This window comes from Oncorhynchus keta, chromosome 10 (genome assembly GCF_023373465.1).
Source record: "Oncorhynchus keta strain PuntledgeMale-10-30-2019 chromosome 10, Oket_V2, whole genome shotgun sequence".
Taxonomy (NCBI): domain Eukaryota; kingdom Metazoa; phylum Chordata; class Actinopteri; order Salmoniformes; family Salmonidae; genus Oncorhynchus; species Oncorhynchus keta.
Genome location: NC_068430.1, coordinates 27,240,473 through 27,261,377, shown reverse-complemented (window position 1 = coordinate 27,261,377; position 20,905 = coordinate 27,240,473). Strand labels below are relative to the sequence as shown.

General features: G+C 42.4%; 4 protein-coding genes and 2 non-coding genes across 9 annotated transcripts in view; 5 read left to right on the top strand and 1 right to left on the bottom strand.

Moving 5' to 3' along the window:
• The first annotated feature begins 169 nt into the window (after window positions 1-169).
• Window positions 170-6,136, top strand: LOC118388449 (guanine nucleotide-binding protein-like 3). The gene is made up of 15 exons (XM_035777542.2): window positions 170-294; window positions 489-547; window positions 856-996; window positions 1,090-1,206; window positions 1,449-1,541; window positions 1,647-1,782; window positions 1,898-2,001; window positions 2,183-2,333; window positions 2,723-2,810; window positions 3,077-3,254; window positions 3,361-3,503; window positions 3,715-3,851; window positions 4,908-5,059; window positions 5,322-5,391; window positions 5,668-6,136. Exons 1-15 carry the CDS (start codon window positions 282-284, stop codon window positions 5,766-5,768), a joined length of 1,683 nt encoding a protein of 560 aa, XP_035633435.1. The 5' UTR covers window positions 170-281; the 3' UTR covers window positions 5,769-6,136.
• On the top strand, window positions 2,875-2,950 carry LOC118389668 (small nucleolar RNA SNORD69). The gene has a single exon (XR_004826799.1). It is a non-coding gene; the product is annotated as a small nucleolar RNA SNORD69 (small nucleolar RNA).
• Window positions 5,457-5,532, top strand: LOC118389667 (small nucleolar RNA SNORD19). Its single transcript, XR_004826798.1, has one exon. It is a non-coding gene; the product is annotated as a small nucleolar RNA SNORD19 (small nucleolar RNA).
• A 3,305-nt stretch (window positions 6,137-9,441) lies between the features above and the next one.
• On the top strand, window positions 9,442-11,751 carry LOC118388448 (signal peptidase complex subunit 1-like). The gene is made up of 4 exons (XM_035777541.2): window positions 9,442-9,608; window positions 10,092-10,151; window positions 10,240-10,326; window positions 11,523-11,751. The coding sequence occupies exons 1-4, from the start codon at window positions 9,495-9,497 to the stop codon at window positions 11,646-11,648; spliced, it is 387 nt and encodes a 128-aa protein (XP_035633434.1). The 5' UTR covers window positions 9,442-9,494; the 3' UTR covers window positions 11,649-11,751.
• A 1-nt stretch (window position 11,752) lies between these two features.
• LOC118388447 (serine/threonine-protein kinase Nek4-like) lies at window positions 11,753-17,923 on the bottom strand. 4 transcript variants are annotated; one of them, XM_035777536.2, is made up of 16 exons: window positions 17,589-17,923; window positions 17,022-17,288; window positions 16,660-16,857; window positions 16,417-16,524; window positions 16,175-16,329; window positions 15,902-16,040; window positions 15,078-15,737; window positions 14,918-14,965; window positions 14,651-14,791; window positions 14,390-14,554; window positions 14,130-14,199; window positions 13,586-13,704; window positions 13,399-13,490; window positions 13,058-13,266; window positions 12,534-12,664; window positions 11,753-12,452 (listed from the first exon to the last, which is right to left on the bottom strand). In XM_035777536.2, exons 1-16 carry the CDS (start codon window positions 17,673-17,675, stop codon window positions 12,354-12,356), a joined length of 2,688 nt encoding a protein of 895 aa, XP_035633429.1. In that variant the 5' UTR covers window positions 17,676-17,923; the 3' UTR covers window positions 11,753-12,353. The 4 variants fall into 4 exon arrangements, with proteins under 4 accessions (XP_035633429.1, XP_035633432.1, XP_035633431.1 ...); XM_035777539.2 differs by having other exon boundaries at window positions 13,399-13,487; XM_035777538.2 differs by having other exon boundaries at window positions 14,130-14,196; window positions 17,589-17,922.
• A 1,383-nt stretch (window positions 17,924-19,306) lies between these two features.
• Window positions 19,307-20,905, top strand: part of LOC118388446 (calcium/calmodulin-dependent protein kinase type 1-like) — a 60,352-nt gene continuing 58,753 nt past the window's right edge. Inside the window, exon 1 of the mRNA XM_035777535.2 lies at window positions 19,307-19,437. The gene's annotated coding sequence lies outside the window, so the exon portion shown is untranslated. The remainder of the gene's footprint in view (window positions 19,438-20,905) is intronic.

Sequence of the window (20,905 nt, the reverse complement as noted above, 5' to 3'; positions counted from 1 at the left end):
TAAAGAGAGAGAGCGCGTTTTAGTAAAGTATGACTTCTTGCGTTTATTGCAATGGTTAGTAATTGTACTGCACTGTAGGAACTTAAATCCTATGAAATAGATCTGGTAGTGGCACCTACGTAAATGAAGTCAAAGTGAGTCAAATACTGCTTTGTCGCCATCTGCTGGGCACAGCTGCAGATGAGCAAAGATGACCAAACCGGAAGCGGAAACGTAAAGGCTAGCTGGTGGTTCCACGTGCAGCAGAATTTTAGTCACAGTGCCAGAACCACAGTCCTGCAATGAAGCGCCCAGGTATGTGTAGCTGACGTCTTTACATTTGGATTGTACAGTCGTTTATCCTTATTAATCACAAATAATATTATCTTCAGTTGAATATATGTGTACATTGCCAGTTAGACTGCTAACACTTAACTAATGACCCATGCTGGCTAGCATTAGCTTGTTAGCAAGCCCGAGACTTTCATGCGTGTTTTATGTTTTTCCAGGGTTAAAGAAAGCAAGTAAACGTGTGTCTTGCTCCAAACGTTACAAAATACAGAAAAAGGTATTGGTGAATTGTATTATTTACTGTCAATGCCTAATTATATTTAGGCTACTCCTAACGGTAGCAGTTGCTGTCATGAAGTAGCTAAGTTGACTAGCTCGGTGGTTTTAAACCTTCTCTATACGTTTCACAATTGTGTTGTAGTCCTGAACTAGCTCACATAATTCACCTATTCAGGGGCAGGATGAATAGTTGAATCAGGTATGCTAGCTAGCTCAGTATATTATTCTAATAAGCTATGTACTAAATAAAAAATATACCATATGCGCAAATAAAGCCTTGTCATGATTTATGTAATTTGATTTTAGGTCCGGGAACACAACAGAAAACTAAAAAAAGATGCAAAAAAGAAAGGAGTAGGCAAAAAAGCGAAAAAGGATATTGGAGTTCCCAACAAAGCACCCTTCAAAGAGGATATTCTGCGGGAAGCAGAACAGAGGAGGTTAAAGGTGAGTTCATGAACTGTTTTGTGGTCCCCTCTCATTTTAGGTGGCAAAATAATTAGGCCTAGATGAACGTGCACTCATCTCTTTCCAACCCAGCTTGAAGAAGAAAAAGAAAAAAAAAAGCTTGCCAAGCAACAACAACGGGCTCAGAAGAGGAAGAAGGAAAACGCTGCCAGTAGTGATAGAGACACCAAAGTGAAGAAAGCCAGAAAGGTATGTGAAGGGCGTCAAAAAATCATGCACTCATGTAGCTTGACAATAATATATAATAATAATAATATATGCCATTTAGCAGATGCTTTTATCCAAAGCGACTTACAGTCATGTGTGCATACATTCTACGTATGGGTGGTCCCGGGAATCGAACCCACTACCCTGGCGTTACAAGCGCCATGCTCTACCAACTGTGCTACAGAAGGACCACAATATTTTAACTCCACATTTTAACTCCACAGGAGTTACCGTCACAGGAGGACCTTGTCAAACAGATGGTGAAACAAAGTGACCCGAGGAATTCAAAGAAGCACTTTTGTTCAGAATTAAACAAGGTAGCTAGGATTATTAAATCTACATGTCTCAATTGATATTAGGTGCGAAGACATGCCCTACCTGCTTGTCCCTATGGATTGATATTCAGTCTATATTTTCTTCAGGTGATCGATGCCTCTGACGTTATAATTGAAGTCCTAGACGCCAGAGATCCCCTTGGCTGCAGGTGTCCACAGCTAGAGGAAGCTGTACTGAAGAGGGGTGGAAACAAGAAGCTACTATTCCTGTTGAACAAAATAGGTAATAATCTTATGGATAAGTCTTTAATTTATGTAAATTATATTGAGATGCAGTGTTATCTTTATTCAAAAGGTAATTCAACTTAACCATACAATTAATTTTCCACATCCTGCAGATCTTGTCCCTAAAGAGAATGTGGAGAAGTGGCTGCAGTGTCTTCAGCTTGAGTTCCCAGTTGTGGCGTTCAAGGCATCCACACAACTACAGGATAAAACGGTGGTATGGACTATGTACATGCAGTGCCTAAGATTTTAATGGAATTAATTTCACTGACTACTTGGGGAATCCGTATTGATGACCAGGTTCGGTCACATGTGCAGAATGTAGAGAATTGGTCATTACTGTGTAGACTATTTGAATATTGATCATAAATGCTTATACATGTTTTTTTGTTAAACAGCAAGAGAAGAAGGCTAGGTTTGCAACTCTTAATGGAGTAGTAGACCAGACCAAAGGAGTGGCGTGTTATGGCGGTGGCTGTCTTCTCCAGCTCCTGGGAGACTTTGCAAATGGGACAGGGAGAGGGGGCTCAGTAAAAGTGGGCTTAGCCGGTAAGGAAGCTACTCCCCTCGCCATTATTTAGACATCTCCTCTTGTAATTAGTATGGCTCTCGAGTGGTGGTATTAAAATGCTGTGCTTACGAAATTATGATGATTTGTGTGAACTACTGATGTCTGTGACTACTACTACAACGCTGATCTCATCCATAGCGATCGCAGTGTCCTGTTGTGTACCCTATGTCATATTTTGTCTGATCGGTCTTGTTCGTTCAGTTTATTTTATCAAATTATATTATCGTACTGTATGCACACATTAGCCTGTCTTTGTCTTATCTGTTATATGTCAACAAGATTATGAATCTTTAGGGGTTTATCCTGAACATTATAAATGCACATTGTCTATTACTTGAACCGCTTGTGCCCTCCGCTGTCCCCTCAGGGTTCCCCAACGTGGGGAAGAGCAGTTTGATCAACAGCCTAAAAGGGATGAGGGCCTGTAATGCAGGAGTCCAGAGAGGGATCACCAGGTGAGTGAAGCTGAACCATTCATGATAATGATGGAGTCCATTCTATTTGCAGATGGTGAGGAATTGTATGAAGCATGATGAGGTTGAAGATCTGACAAAACAGTGGAGTCTATATTCAATCCAACACTGAGCTTCATACACCTCATCGAGGTCTTACCAATAGGGGCTGAACAGTCCAAAACCCTTGGTCATGTCTTTTCACCTGAATTTGCTCAAATGCCACTTGTAGCTTAACATCTAACATACCTCATGTCTGACTCTTGCAGGTGCTTCCAAGATGTCCACATCTCTAAAAATGTCAAGATGATTGATAGCCCAGGGATAGTGGCGGCCCAGTCTAACCCAAAAGCTGCCATGGCGCTGAGGAGTCTCCAGGTGGAGGACAAGCAGGAGACTGTTCTAGAGGCTGTCAGGACCCTGCTCAAACAGTGCAACAAGCAACAGGTGAAACTGAGATCACTGGTGTGAGGATATGTTTACTGCCAAGTTTGAGATCAAGCCCTATGTCTGCTGAGCCTACTAATAGTTAATCCTGGACTTTGTGTTTCAGGTAATGCTTCAGTACAATGTTCCGGACTTCAGAAACTCGTTGGAGTTTTTATCCTTTTTTGCCAAGAAACGTGGATTTCTGCAGAAGGGTGGATTCCCTAACACAGAGCTGGCTGCCTCTACCTTCCTCAGTGATTGGACAGGGTGAGTGTTGTCATCGTCATGATTTGTCACCAATCAAATTTAAAGTAGGGTGAGGCTAGCATGGAAATGAGGATAATTAACGCAATTCTTGAGTTAAAGTGAAGACTTCTAATCCAACTCTGATCCCTCTGCTGAGCCAGACTGAGCACTTCGCCTGGAAACTAGAATGAAAGGTATTTTTTGTAAATACTTAAAATGTTTATATTTTCAGGGCAAAGCTGAGTTATCACTGCAAAGCCCCTGAAAAGCCATGCCTTCCCCCATACCTCTCTGAAGACATTGTAACAGAGATGCAGAAGGGCTGGGACTTGGACAAGCTGAGGAAGAGCAACGAGGAGACTCTAAGAAGTGTGTTAATTTAGTATTTTCTCTAATAGAATAATCTTCTCGTTTTACATTTGTCATTTAGCAGACGCTCTTATTCATCTAGTCGGCTCGGGGATTTGAACCAGCGACCTTTCGGTTAGTGGCCCAACACTCAACTGCCAGGTTACCTTCCGCCCAGTAATGAGTTTGTTGATGTACACCAGTGTTTCCCATCCTCGAGTACCCCCACCAGCATACCTTTTGTTGTCGCCCTGGACAAAAACACCTTATTATTTGTCACGGGCTTGATGGTTAGTTGCCATGTCGAATCAGGTGGGCTTGTCCAGGGCCATAACAAAAAGGGCCTGTACTGGTGTGTGTACTGGAGGACCAGAGTTGGAAAACCCTGATGTACACTGAGGTTACAAACACCTGCTCTTTCAATGACAGACTGACCAGGTGAAAGCTATGATCTGTTATTGATGTCACTTGTTAAATCCACTTCAATCGGTGTAGATGAAGGGAAGGCGACAAGTTAAATAATGATGTTTACATGTTGAGACATGGTTTGCCATTCAGAGGGTGAATGGGCAAGACAAAAGATTTAAATGCTTTTGAACGGGGTATGATAGGTGCCAGGTGCCCTGGTTTTAGTGTCAAATGCAAAGGCCTAGTGGTTAGAGCATTGGAATTGTAACCGGAAGGTTGTAAGTTCAAATCCTGAGCTGACAAGGTGCAGATCTGTCGTTCTGCCCCTGAACAGGCAATTAACCCACTGTTCCTAGGCCGTCATTGAAAATTAGAATTTGTTCTTAACTGACTTGCCTAGTTAAATAAAGGATAAAGCTGCTGGGTTTGTCACGCTCAAGTTTCCTGTGTGTATCAAGAATGGTCCACCAGCCGACTTGACACAGTGGTGGGAAGCATTGGGAGTCAACCTGGGCTAGCATCCCTGTGTATTGCTTTCAACAACTTGTAGAGTCCATGCCCTGACAAATTGAGGCTGTTCTGGGTGGAAATGGGTGCAACTCAATATTAGGAAGGTGTTCCTAATGTTTTGTACAGTAAGTGTATGTGATGACTGACCTACTCTCCTAGGTGTAAAGTTCCCAAACCAGGCCAGCAGCATCATCCTCCTGTCTAAAGGCCCCACTGCAGGAGTGCTGAGTGACAGTGACGTGGTTGAGGACAAACCTGCTCAAGGGCCCACTGAGGAAGAGGAGATGGAGGGTAGCTGTGCGAACCAAGAGGTAGAAAATCTTTACACTTATTTCTCACCTGATAAATCAAATTAAAGTAGGATCAGTCTGTTCTAGCATGGTAATTAAGACAAATAACGCAAGTCTTGAGTTAATGAAGACATCTAATCCAACTGATCCCACTGCTGAGCTGATTTATTGTAAATTCCAGACAAGGCGATGTATAAAATGTCTAAACTAATCCTTTCGAGGCAGATCTGAGCTATTACTGCAAAGAAATAAAGGCCTTTAATGGAATATCTTTTAATTTCAGGATGATGGGGTTGAAGAGGTGTCTGATGCAGATGAAACGGATGAACCACAGATACAGACACCAGTCACAAGTAAATCAATATTAGAGACCAGCTTCATTCCTGTTATGTTCCTTATTAATATAGGATCGGTCTGTGTGGAAATGAGGACAATAAAGCAAGTCTGACTTTAAGTGAAGACTTCTAATCCAACTCTGATCCCACTGCTGAGCCAGACTGAGAACCTTGCTTGGGATCTAGAATGAAATGGATGTATTTAATTTTTCCCTCAGGGAATAGCTTAATTCCTGTTTCATTCCCAATCAAGTCTGTCAATATCACTTACCTAATGATTTCTCCTCTTTACAGAAGAACCAGCCAAAGTGAGGTTCCAGGTTCCTGTCCCAGTCAACATTCTCTCCTCAGTCCAGACAGATGATGCCTATGACTTCAACACAGATTTTAAATGAACATCTATGACCTTCTGGCTGCGTTTGACAGGCAACCCAATTCTGATTAGTTTTTTCACTAATTGGTCTTTAACCCAATCTGGTGATCAGTCAAAATAACAATTGGTGGAAAGAATATTAGAATTGGGCTGCCTGTGTAAACGCAGCCTTTTTTTCTCAACTCTCTCATATCTTAACCTTACTAGCTGTACTGGCATCATCTGCAGTTACTGTTTGAAGTCCTGTGTGTGTGGATGTAACCTGCAAACTTAGTTGGTACCAATGTTTTGCCTTTTAAGTGAAGGTCCACTGGTAAATTGTTTAAGATCTTCAATGTTCATTGTGAATTATTGTATATAGCCTGAACACATAAATTGATCCATATTTTGGCTAAAGTTGTGATTTCTCATTCGAGTTAAAATGGTGATAAATACAATAGCTCAACCCCACATATGATCAATTTTAGTTTGCATGGTGTTGTTAGGTTGACTTATCAGGACCAAGACTCAAGGTGGTTGACTGTTTTATTAAGCTGCTTTTACAAAAGGATGACCATTTGAAAATGTACATTAGTTAGGTTAATCCTTTTGTACAAAGTAAAGAAATGGCGTAACTTAACACCATACACCACCAGCAACAAATAGGCCGAAGTGGCTAAATAATTACAGTTGAGCAAATAAACATGATGTGCAGAAGATGAATGTGCAAGTAGAGACACGGGTGCAAAGGAGAAGGGGGGAAAAAAATATACATCAAATGATATGGGGATGAGGTAGTTGGATGGGCTATTTACAGATGGGCTATGTACAATGATATGTAAGCTGCTCTGATTGCTGATGCTTAAAGTTAGTGAAGGAGATATGAGTCTCCAGCTTCAGTGATTTTTGCAATTTGTTCCAGTCATTGGCAACCGAGAACTGGAAGGCGGCGAAATGAGAAGTTGGCTTTGGGGATGACCAGTGAAATATACCTGCTGGAGTGCGTGCTACGGGTGGATGCTGCTATGGTGACCAGTGAGCTGAGATAAGGCGGGGCTTTACCTAGCATAGACTTATAGATGACCTGGGGCCAGTGGGTTTGGCAACGAACATGAAGCAAAGGGCAGCCAACGAGAGCATACAGGTCACAGTGGTGGGTAGTATATGGGGATTTGGTGACGAAACAGATGGCACTGTGATAGACTGCATCCAATTTGCTGAGTAGAGTGTTTTGAAAATGACATCGCCAAATTCAAGGATCTGTAGGATAGTCAGTTTTGCGAGAGTATGTTTGGCAGCATGAGTGAAGGATGCTTTGTTGCGAAATAGGAAGCCGATTCTAGATTTAATTTTGGATTGGAGATGCTTAATATGAGTCTGAAAGGAGAATTTACAGTCTAACCAGACACCTATGTATTTGTAGTTGTCCACATATTCTAAGTCAGAACCGTCCAGAGTAGTGATGCTATGTGGGCGGGCAGGTGCGGGCAGCGATTGGTTGAAGAGCATGCATTTAGTTTTACTTCCATTTAAGAGCAGTTGGATGCCACGGAAGGAGAGTTGAATGTCATTGAAGTTCGTCTGGAGGTTAGTTAACACAGTGTCCAAAAAAGGTCCAGAAGTATACAGAATGGTGTCATCTGCATAGAGGTGGATCAGAGAATCACCATCAGCAAGAGCGACATCATTAATGTATACAGAGAAGAGAGTCGGCCTGAGAATTGAACCCTGTGGCACCCCCATAGAGACTGCCTTTTAAAGGATAAGGAGTTAAAGTGCAAGACAACTGGCAGTAACAGAACATTGATCCTTGTTCTAACAGCATCAAAGTGAAGGTCTAAGGAAAATGGTGATCTTGACAAATTGTCACAGGGGACAGTTCCTGAACACACAATGTATTCAGTATGGCACTACTTCATGTTATAGATATACATTATCTTGTCTCATGTGAAGCTAAGCAAAGAACCATAGGTGCGTCTCAACAGTCTTAAGTAGCTGCATCTGCATTGATGTGAAAATACTGTATAAGACAGAAGGTTACTAGACTAGTGATATGTAGTCCAATGGACTAAAGGAGTATAGTAATCCATATAGTCCAAGGACCTTACATGTTCTGTTTAGAGGGCAGATTGGCTTGGCAGCCAGAACAATCAAATACTCCATCTAAATGTAAATATATTGGGGTACAGTTCTAGAAACATTATGCCCTCTACTTTCAGATCACATCAAACTAATTTCATAAATGCAGAATATACACACACTACATCATATGGAACATGCCCCGTCTCTGCCTGAGATAAACAACAACATCGTACAGTAAACGGACATCACTCTGTTTGGAATTGTCTTGTAATCACGTTAGGTGTATGTTAGGGTTCCTGAGAAGTCACTGGAGGGTGGGCAGATGAGCTGTTATCTGGTCACATCCCTGCTTTAGTCTACTTGTTCCCTGTATGTTTCTCAACTGGGTGGAATTTACCCGTGGGATCCTGATATGGACACCGGTGGGAGAAGTATATCTCTCCGCCCCAACCCTTCATTCCTCCAGAAGGTTTTGTCAGACAGGCATGTGAACATCACTTTTATCCTGTCTGCTTACAACCCCCCGCCACGGGCCTCCCTCCAGCATGCCGTGTCCTGTGCGGGCACTGGAGGTGCGGTCAGTGAGAACAACATACCGGATTTCTGGCTGCTATGGTGAGAGAGTCCTGGGGGGATGGGCTATCAAGCAGAGGCTCTCTCACTGAATCATGGACACGAATACGACAGCATATTGGCAGGCCAGTGCTGGGATCTGTGGTGGCACATTCAACATGAAGTGTGGCTGCTTCCTGGGCTCTACTAAGAGGAGTGCCCATCGCTGATATCTGTGCTACGGCCCTCTACTTCCTCTTGCACCTTTGCTAGGTACTATCGGGTAATGTGGCACCTCCCTCTGTGGTTGGTTGGCTGGCCAGGCCCCTCTAGCACCGACTAAATCTGATACGGGTATACCAATATATTGGAGTGATCCAATATAGTGAAACATAACGAAGGTAACGAAACACACTCCAATCCTCTACGGTGCTAGAGGCACCTCAACAATGATGTAGAGAACATGTGTCGTGGCCATGGGGTCTATATATAGGGGTGTAACCCAGCCTGTGACACAGGTGTACACGGGAGTGAATCTGTAAATCCTCATTTTGGATGTGGAGTGATACCAATATATTGGAGTGATCATATAGCTCACAAAACCGTGGTTACATATGTAACCTTCGCTCTCCTTTGTTATCCTGCACAGAATGTACAAATGAAGCAACATGTTCTAATGATCCATACAGAAAACGAAGTACTTTGATTTATATAGTGATTTAAACACCGTCCCACAGTAACAAACCCGATGGTTACGCTATGATTTTTAAACCAAGTCAAATCGTTTCTTATTAAAACAACATAGGGTAAAGGAAAGCGTGAGTATATGTTCTGTTACTCCAACTCAGCATCAACAAGTATGTCGCCTGTTAACTTGAATGGCCATAGTTGCGTACATATTTGCCTGTATTTAAATCGCAAAGTCTACTGTAGGATAATCATAAATTACAATGGAGTTCACTAGCACAACACCACTTTGAATTGTATAAGTATTTAGATATTTTTAAGTCGTTGAAGGGATGGGTTAACTTAATTAGAGGACGAGATGTAGTAACGTTGTGTAGCTGCACAAGCCTCGCGCAGTTCTGATGCGCTTGAATGCATCAACAGTCTGGGGTCCTTCGAAATACAACGTATGCTTTTTGAAACCGGAAGTCTAACCAGACAAATTGAATACTTTTTCTTCTTTCATCTGATTATCCAACATAGCAAGATGTTGTCAATATTCAACTCCATTCCAACACACATGGTAAGAGTTTGAATTATTTGTGAACTCGCCGACTGTTACAAATAGCTACCAATTTAAAAACGTTAGCCTGCTGCTACAAATATCAAGGTAACGTAATGGTAATGTGGCAAGTGGTAATTGGCAACTAGCTTGCGAGCTACACAAGTTAGTTAGACCGATTCAGTAATCATATTGAACATGGTTAAGACTAACGTTATGATAATCAGTTAGCTCTGCATCACAACCATAAATCCATTTCATATTTATGGTTTGGATGTTAGCCAGCTGGATGCCCATATAGCACGTCTATGAACCTGTCGTAACCAAATATAGAAATGCATCCTCAATAACAAAGCTTAGATATATTCACAACCCTCTTTAAGTCACCACTTCGGATGAACCTTCCTGATTTGTTTTGATTATTGACACGTCAGATATTAGTTTTCCAGTTGTGATCAACCATCTACCAGTCCTTCCTCAAAAATAAAACTTGTGATGTTATAGGATTATAAAGGACAGAAACTGGCGGAGCAGATCTTCCAAGGAATCATACTTGTCTCAGCGGTGAGTGGCCTGTCAAACATACCTAATAAAATTGACTTTTCATATGTGTTGTTTTTACACTAGGCTAACCCCTTGTATTACCCTCCAGGTTATTGGATTTGCTTACGGCCTCATCATTGAACAGTTTGGGTGGACTGTATACATAGTGTTAGGAGGTTTCGCTGTGTCTTGTTTGGTGAGTTAAGTTTCATTCCATCCTCCCTGTATGTTTATTTGTTGTGCCAAGCAGAAAATAATATTGCACTTGTGCAAATAGTGCACCCACAGACCCACGTCGACTCCAATCTGCTTTTACGGGACCCAAACTAACTTCTGATTTACATCGCTGCCTACACCTGCCCGCCTGTCCAGCATCACTACTCTGGATGGTTCTGACTTAGAATATGTGGACAACTACAAATACCTAGGTGTCTGGTTAGACTGTGAACTCTCCTTCCAGACTCGCATCAAACATCTCCAATCCAAAGTTAAATCTAGAATTGGCTTCCTATTTCGCAACAAAGCATTCTTCACTCATGCTGCCAAACATACCCTCTTAAAACTGACCATCCTAGCGATCCTCGACTACGGCGATGTCATTTACAAAATAGCCTCCAATACCCTACTCAATAAATTGGATGCAGTCTATCACAGTGCCATCCGTCACCAAAACTCCAAACACTACCTACCACTGCGACCTGTACGCTCTCGTTGGCTGGCCCTCGCTTCATACTCGTCGCCAAACCCACTGGCTCCAGGTCATCTACAAGACCCTGCTAGGTAAAGTCCCCCTGTATCTCAGCTCGCTGGTCACCATAGCAGCACCCACCTGTAGCACGTGCTCCAGCAGGTATATCTTTCTAGTCACCCCCAAAGCCAAATCTCTGAAACTGGAAACATTTATCTCCCTCACTAGCTTTAAGCACCAGCTGTCAGAGCAGCTCACAGATTACTACAGCTATACATTGCCCATCTATAATTTAGCCCAAACAACTACCTCGTCCCATACTGTATTTATTTATTTTGCTCCTTTGCACCCCATTAATTCTATTTACTTTGCACATTCTTCCACTGCAAATCTACCATTCCTGTGTTTTACGTGCTATATTGCATTTACCTCGCCCCATGGCCTTTTTTTTTTGCCTTTACGTCCCTTATCTCACCCCATTTGCTCACATTGTATATAGACTTATTTTTCAACTGTATTATTGACTGTTTGTTTTACTCCATGTGCAACTCTGTGTTGTTGTATGTGTCGAACTGCTTTGCTTTATCTTGGCCAGGTCGCAATTGTAAATGAGAACTTGTTCTTAACTTACCTACCTGGTTAAATAAAGGTGAAATAATAAACAAACATCTCAATCTCTCCCTCACCACCACCTTCTGTCTCAGCTGACCCTGCCCCCCTGGCCCATGTACAGACAGAACCCCCTCTCCTGGCAGCCAGCCCTACCAGAGACTACAGGAGAAACCCAGCAAAAGCCTCAGGAGAATCTGAAGAAGAAGAAGCACAAGTAGCTCATGAATGTTTGTACCAGTTTGCCCAAGACACGTTTTGTAACTGAAAGCAACCATCATTGTTTGTCTGTACAATAAATACTTATTTGAAGGACCAAGGGAAGGAAGTTTAAAGGAAGACTTTATTAACAGTGACTGTTCAATCAGTGGTGGAATGTCTCATGTCAAACTAATTTCTGCTACTGTGGCTACTTTGTCGATTTCACACATGTTGATGTTGTCCCAACGGTTTAATCATGTGGATAAATCAAAACAAACAATTTTCACAAAGTCAGAGGGGTTGGAAATATCTACACTACTTCTACATCCTGCAACTTATATTATACAATCAGCAAATTAAGGATTTCCTATGTAGTATTTATAGGTACATCTCGTTTCACTAGTTTGCATTCTAAATATTAACTCATTTTATTAGTATTTTGCTACAATAATCTACCTATCTGACAGGTGGATACAGTAACAGAAGACTCAAATTCATTGCATATTGTAACCTGTATGGAAAATTAGAAGACACAGCTGTGTGCGAAGAAAACATTACAACCATGTCCAGCTAAAAAGGACTACCATGGATGCCATGTATTTTCTAGATTTGCTTTTAAAGTGAGGTATAAAAATAGTCTACATGTACATAGAAATGGAGATATGATTGTCTATACAAAAAGTATTACATTGCTTGTGTGTAAATGCATTTTTCATTAGCTGATCCTAACCCTTGAAAGAAACGTCTTCAAAGAATTTTAGCTGCCGCACCATCAAAGCATATGACTGGTACTTGTCATCTCCCATCTGCTTCCGAAGACACAGCTGTGTGCGAAAAAAGAAAACAAATTACAACCATGCCTGGCTAAAAAGGACTGTATCATGGATGCCATTTTCAATCCTAACCTCTCGTTTGTCCTCATCATCGTCCTCCATTATGTCCAGGACTCTGTCCAACAGCTTCACGCCAAGTCCCTTCACCACATCTGTTTTCAGGTGCTCAATTGCTCTGCGGATCTTTGCCGGTCCAGATGTGCCTTGTAAGAGGTGGGTTGAATACAAGAAACATAAGTTTCACAGAAAACCATTTATTCCTCCATAAGAAATAAATAGATTTCTCACTGATAAGCCAGATCATGTTGACTGAGCAATTTTGCATTGAAACATGCAAGTATGTAGACACCAGATAGAATCTACTAGGGCAGAGTTTCCCAAACTCGGTCCTGGGCCTCCCCCTGGGTGTACTTTTTTCTCCAAAAGCACTACACAGCTGATTTCAATAACCAACTCATCATCAAGCTTTGACTATTTGAATTCTCTGTGTAGTGCTAGGGCAAAAACCAAAATGTGCATCCAAGGAGGTCGCAGGACTGAGTTTGGGCAACCCTGTGCTAGGGAAGCTCAGAGAGACTGTTTTGGCTGAGACTTACCGGTGGATAATTCACTGAAGTGGAACTTCTGCTCCTCTCTAGCTTTCCCATGCAGCATCAGGGTGTCCCTATACTTTCCGTTCAACTTAAACTCAGCTAGTGGAGTAGATCTAACACCATCCAGCTCACTAACAGTATCTCTGCCATCCATTCGCAATGTCTGGGTCATCATCTGAACCAGGTCCTGCATATCACTGGATTCACTCTTTCTGCAATGTAAAAAGAAGAAAATAACAATGTGTCAGATTTAAATGTGAACATTACCAGCAACACAAAGGGGGTAATGTGCTTCTATGGGTGTGGTGTGGCACTGCTCCCAAAGAGCCACAAATTGCTTTTACCCCTCTTTGCAGTCCCCCTCGGAGTGATCTGTTGAGCTGGTGGAGGAGCTGCATTCGTCTTCGTCTGATGGGCGCCCCAAAAACCTGTCCTGCTACAGGAACACACTCCACTGTTATAGACTGAAGCCATATTTTGAACTTGTAGCTTACTGAAACAGTAAGACAATGGAGATGAACCTATATTTACCTGGTTGGTTTCCTTTCCCATTTCAGATACAGAGCGAGTGACAGTGGAGTTCTGGGACTCTGGCTGCTTATTATGTAAAGAGGCAACATCATAAGACGCCCTTCTTTCTGCATTGACAACTGTGGGAAAGAAGAATACTACAGTTAACAATAGTAAGCAGAACTACCACTTTATTGTTCAAATAGGCAGACTATACTAGACAAAATGTCCCTTGCTAAATCCCTTCTGGTCCCATGGTCATATGAAATATTGACAACAGAGGTTGGAGGAGTAGCCTGGCGGTTAGGAGCATTAGGCCAGTAAATGGAAGGTTGCTGGATTCAAACCCCGAGCCGACAAGGTACAAATATGTCGTTCTGCCCTTGAGCAAGGCAATTAACCCTAATTGCTCAAGGATCGATATCAATAATGGCTGATCCCCTGGCTGTGACCACACTCTGAGGGTGTCTCAGGAGTAGGATGTGCAAAATAAATAATAATAATTCACACTTGTACATACAGTGAAACAGGACTATATAAGTGCCCCCTAATTATTATTATTTACTTGGTTGGCTGAGGTTCTGCTGGGACTGCCTCAGTCTTCTCCTCTCCCTGGCAGTCAGAGGACGCTCCTGCTAGCAGTAGAGATGTTATTAACGTTACCTGCCTATGTAACTACTGTGTAAATACATAGTATTAGGGGCACTTGTGAGTGGGACCAACACAACACACTTCTTTACAATATACATGCCAGACCTCAAGACAGTTTTTTTATGTGCAGTAACACAAATCTACCTTGTTAATTGTTAAATCGATTTCGCCCACCTGTGGCAGTGGAGTGTTGCCGTCCTTGGAGGAGCTAATGGTTGTGACGAAAGTCGTTGTGGTGGCCCTCTTCTTATCTGTGTTTGTCCTGCTTCTCTTCACCTCCACTACCAGTGCATTAATAGGAGGAGGCGGTAGAGGTCTAGGAGCTGCTACTTTATTCCACTGTAGAAGAACAAGCAAGGGATGTGGAGCCTTTTGTTATAAAGTACCTTTTGATAGCCCAAAGCCATGATAAAAATGTCCTGACACTGTCCTCACCTTGTCCTGATCACTCTGTATCCGCCCCCTGTCCCTTTGTCTACGTTGGCAGGAGACAGAGGGTTCAGAGGAGGAGGGGGTACACAGAGGGGGCGTGTCCTGCTCTGGGACTGGGGGGAGGGGCTCCAAATGACAGGGTGCCTACATACACCGATAAAACATAAACCAGTGTCAATGACCTCTAAAATATTGTGATATCTCAATAATGTCTGGAGTCTGGTAGAGTAGACTATGAATGATCAAACACAGGTAAAATCATGTTCTTACCACAGGAGGAAGGGGCTCTAAGAGCTTTTCTGTGGATACCAAGCTCTCCTTTAAAGACAATAACACAGAGGCTGACTCTCATTCACCAAATTTATGCCGTATGTGCACTGCATGCAGCACATGATAGTATCATTCCCCATCCACAAAGCCAGGCACTTACTTTGACAACGGCAGTATGTTTGTGTGCAGGAACCTCCTTGAGAAGATTCCTGGTGTCGTCCTTGTTCTCTATATTTACTTCAAACGTCTGTCCAGTGGATTCCACTTTGAGTTGTCCTGCAGACCTTAACTCAGAAAAACTGGTAGAAACACCCAGACATATACTATGTCCAGTAGCTGGGCTTTCAATGACCACATCCTTGAGTAGCTCCATTGTGTCATCTTTATCGTCCGTGTTCACAGTTCTCTCTACATAGGTTCTGACTCGGTCTCTGGTCTTTGGGGCACCCTGCATTACAGGTCCATTGGTGGTCTTGCTCTCCTCTTCCCTGGTACTGACACTTGATAGCAGCCTGCGCAGATGAGGCAGGGAGGAGGGGGGATCCGGATTCCCTCCCATCTGCTCCTCCACAGAGCTCTGACAAAGAGTGTCATTATCTGCCCTGGCGTTGGACACGGTCTGGGGAGGATCCCCTCTCTGGGTGTTTGTCTCTTCCTGTGTCTGGAGATCAATGTCAATTTTACTGATGGTTGCCAAAGACACACCAGTGGTGTTGAGAATGTCTTGTGTAGGGGATTTGGTTGTTAGATGTGTCTGGGGTGGGGTGTCCTGTGTGATTCCATTGCGTCCTTTGTGCTCCTGTGTGTTGATCTCTTCCTTCTATGAATTATAACAAAAAAACAGAACAAACACACCACAATGAAAAAAATCAAGACACTCGTGGGACTTGATGAGCATCGTTTTTACTTCATGGCCGCTCTCTATAAAAAAATATAGATGTTATCCACTGTATTTTAGTGCTGTTCTGTTAGCTGTTAACTCACCCTTTTCCCTCTGGTGTTTGGGTCTGGCTGGGGACATTGAGGGGGGCGCTCAGGCCCTGGCTGAGACGAAACCACAGATGCTGCACTATTGGGTCTGCGACTGCCACCAACCGCTTTCTTTCTGGACTTGGCAGTTTTCCTGGAGTGAATCAAACAAACAAGGCATCCAAGATGAGATCAATCCAACACACTTAATCTACTAACTCTTGGTTCAACATACATAGATGAGAGAGAGAGTAATAGCCAGGTATTACAACAGATGATGCCACCTACTCTTTGGTGGCCTCTAAAAACATGGCGATTTGTCGTTTGATGTAGGGCTGACGTAGGATGAGTTTGACATCAGGTCTGTCCTCTGGTCTCTTACACAACATGCTCTTTATCAGAGCGCCCAGCTGAGGGTCATACTTACTCGGCATCTGAGGCAGCTGGAAAGACATAGATCAATTAATCTAGTAGCAGACAAATAATCTGTCATCATGACTAATTATTTGGGCAAGATGTAAGGGACTGACCTTTCCCTCTACAATGCGGTAAACGAGTGAGTTCATGTCCTTGGCATTGAAGGCATGTTTCAGGGTGGACATCTCGTACACACAGCAGCCCAGCGCCCACACGTCAGACTGGGAATAAAAGGAGGGTTGAGTTAGCCTAGTGCACACAACAGCATCTACCTCTTCAGATTCCTTCTGGCTCAACATAACTGGGGCTTCAACAGTGATGATCTCAAGCATGGATCTACTGTATACACACAGTACCTTGTGGTTGTAGGGTTTGTTGGAAAACAGCTCCGGGCTCATGTAGTACGGTGTTCCTATTAGAGTGCTGGCCATGTCGTTCTGATTCTCCAGAACCCGGGCGATGCCAAGGTCTCCTACTTTAATGATGTTAGTCTTGGTGAGGAAGATATTCTGGGTCTTTAGGTCCCGGTGCAAGATATGCTCCTCATGTAGATACTACAATTCAACAGAGAACATGGTGTTGTCACTGTAACTCTCCTGTAAGTAAGCCTCGGCCTACGCCAAAGGTAATGGCTGGGGGCAGAGCAGATGTTGCAGCATATCAATCAATCTGTATATAATATCTCAGCTATGATTTGATTAAATGCACTTTAATGTACCTGGAGGGCCATAGCTATCTGGACGAACCACTCCACCACCTGCCTTTCAGGTAGGAGTTCCCCCTTCTGTTGCTTGAGTCTATGGTAGAGGTCGCCTCCCTCGCAGAAGCCCATGGCGATGTAGAGTTGGCAGTCTTCTCCTTCCCACGACTCCCTGTAAGTCACGATGTTTGGGTGTCGTAGTCGCGAGAGAAGCTGAGCCTCCTGTTCCGCGGCTCGCCGCTCACGTTTCGAGGACGTGGTCAAGTTCAACTTCTTTATGACATACTAAAAAAAATAGAATAAACGGGTTCGACACGTGCTGCACTCTGCGAACATTCTGTCTAGACAGGTTTGTCACAAATGCGTCTAGACAGAATGTTCACCACAAATGCCGCAGTTATTTATTTCGAAATGGTAAACATTATTTGTAGATCCCTTGGTATTGGCACTACCAAAGTTGGTTGGTTAGCTTAGCTAGCTACTTGCTAACTTGATTCATGAAAGGGAAGAAATGTATCAGAGTCGACCAAACAAAGCTATTATAACATTATTGAAACCTTGTTTTGAAGTGGATTGTTGTATTACCTGTTTACGGTCTGTTTTGTGTTTCACCAGATTCACCTCTCCATAACTCCCCTTTCCAACAACTCTGATAAACATGTAATTATTCATGCCTTCAAATCGTCCAATCTTTGTAAATATTACCCCGAATTCAAAGGGTATAATCTAACTACTTAATTGAAGAAAACCTGCGAATATCTCCCATTTGCTGGACATAATAAATCCAGATATCTAACTTACTTAGCGAAGGCTAATGTACCAACAGGACGATTTTCAAAACAGGAAATCATCAGTAGCTTTTTCGTCACTAGGCAACTGGTACATCAACGTCGACGTTTGTTTGACGGGTATGATACAGATATTTCACTGGATGTATAAATATGAAGCATCCGTTTGGCGTTTCCATTCACTACCAAATATGGTAGTGAGAGGAAGCCCACTGGCGGGTAGTGGGAGAAGATGGAACGAGATGGATTTTGGCCTACATTCTGCAAATTTTCTCATCGATGAAACATTTGAACTCAATACACTTTTCTACTCCCAAAACTACACTATGTTAAGAACTGAGTGGACTACGTTTTGTAGACTTTTGCCTTTACCAACGTTTTTACAAATCGTGTTGTTTAGGAGTGCAAAGTCGAAATAAGGTTTTGCACATGCGCATATCACAGAGTAGGCGTTCCCTAACGGAAATATGCAGATGTATGCTAGAACGGGCCAATGGGATCTCGCTAGCTCGTGCTTGGCTTCCCACCTTGCTTGTTCTGCCCACTATGACTTTTCTGTTCCCATTGGAAATGACAGGCTGCGGTCTATCTTGGTTTAGTTGGTTTAGTTATAGTTTAGTTAAAATCCCATATACGACTAGGGTCGAAAATGTGGTGGCAGTTGTTGTATGGAAGGGTTCCCCGAATGTTGCACAACGTTTTTTTGTGTGCATCTACCTTTCACACATTCTTTTATTGCTCAATGCTGTCTGCCTTTCACACATCACTGATTTCTATTGCAATTGCATCGATATTCAGAAAATGCTTAATTACAAATAGTATTGTTTATAGTCATGCCCCCAACGTGTATTCAATAGCCTATATTGAGTCCCTATAATGTCATGCATAAAGTCTCGTGAATGAATGGGGATTTCTATTTGAGATGGATGGAAAATAATGAGTCATCTATGAGGTAACGCCACTATCATATCATCCACTAGAGGGCAGTTGATTCTAACAAAGTTGGTGGTGCAGTTTGTTTGATTTTCATCTTGCTTTAGTCATTGATAACTTATGTTGTCTATTCTTCTCACCCTGACATTGTGTATAGCCTATGGCGACAATACAGATAGGCATTTTGAATACAATTCCAGTGGGAATGGATGTAGCCTACTTCTACGACATGTCATCATTGTAACACATGTCCCATCTAATGAAATATTAATTTGTTGGATGTCTTTAGTAGGCTTTATATAGCCTGTCTATCTATAGCCTAACGATTTATCTAATCATCTGGGACAATTTACAAGTCCAGATAGCCTTTTTGATTGCTACGTTCACCATTCTATTTAAATTAACATAATAACAAAAAATTGAATGGTGAAAGTAAAGCTGTGTCCTTGGACCGTTCATGACGGAATGCCAAGCAAATAAAATACACCAATTATGAAGCAGCTTGCTTACCTGTGTGCCACAAACAGGTTATTGATTGGTTGATTAACAAGAATGTTCGGCCCCTTGTTTGTTGGCCACTCCCTCCGCTCTTTGCCTGACGTCAGGAGAGTGCTGATGGGGGGTGTCGAATCCAGTTTTTCGGCGAACGCGGTGAGTCTAATTTGGAGAAGCAGTGAAGAAAGAATCGACCTTTGAGATCGTGCAATTTACAGGTATGAGTCTCTGTCATGTTGATTGTAACATTGTCTGGACAAAAGGAAAATTATTGACATAATCGAGATGTATTCGCTATATGGAAACATGCCCTAAATGCGAGAATAGTTGACATTTCTGGTCTGTTTGAATTGTTAAACGTTAGCCTAAATAGTTTATTAAGTTTATAAATATAGTTTCTTAATAGTTTAAATTAATAAGGTATGGAAAGTAATAGTTTAACGGAGCTGGTTGACATCACAGAATGAAACCAGGTTATGACTCTGCTGGAGAGACGGACAGTGCCCCGTCATATGGAATGTTCATTCATAATATGCATGCTAATGTATTACATTAATATTAATATGTTTATGGCACTCTGTGTATTTCTCAGTGGATATCAGAGGGACTGGTGGAGTGTGTGCAAACCAATAGAACAAAGATAAACTGAAAGCAGTGTTTAATTTCCCATCAAAGTTATTATTCACATCTGAGAGTGTGTTATACTTATTGTACTTTTTGTACATACGTGTTTAGTGCCTTACTGAACTGGAATGCTTGAGGTATTTTGCATTTTCCTCTCGCTCTCTCTCTCTCTCAAATTTGTGTTCATCATTTTTTTTAGAGTCAATGGTCAATGATATTCACACACATACATGCACACACACACACACACACACACACACACACACACACACACACACACACACACACACACACACACACACACACACACACACACACACACACACACACATAGACACGACACGCACACATACACCATCACTTTCTTTCCACATGCCAGCTCGAAGGAGAAGGCGGCTTATCAATTAATAAGCTCATTTTGAAAGGGATTTGCTTAGTGTCCTGGACACCGGTGCCCCAGATGAGCTTGTGGTTCAGATCAGGATGTTATCATGACAAGGAGAATGTGATATCTGTGTATGGACAGTGAGATGTTACTGTAACACAGAGACACTCATGTGGCAGCTCTCAATGTGGATTTATCAGTAAGGATAGCCAACGTGTTCTTGACTTCTTGTCATAGGGGGTAAAGTTATGTCAATAGGCCAAACATTGTGTGTTATCTACAGTGGATAAAAGCGACTGGGGACACAGCATGTATTTGCTCAAGGCTTGTCTGGAATGACTGTTAGGCTAGAGCAATTTTGAAAACTTATAGCATAATGAGCAGGGCGGCAGGGTAGCCTAGTGGTTAGAGCGTTGGACTAGTAACCGCAAGGTTGCAAGTTCAAACCTGCAAGCTGACACGGTACACATCTGTCATTCTGCCCCTGAACAGGCAGTTAACCCACTGTTCCTAGGAAGTCATTGAAAATAAGAATTTGTTCTTAACTGACTTGCCTAGTTAAATAAAAAATATAATGATTGACTTTTGTAATTGACCATGTTTTTAACCTGATTTGTTTTCTTTTTGTTATGTCATACTTAGTTTCATTGTTCCTATGCACACCTCTGTCCCTGTTC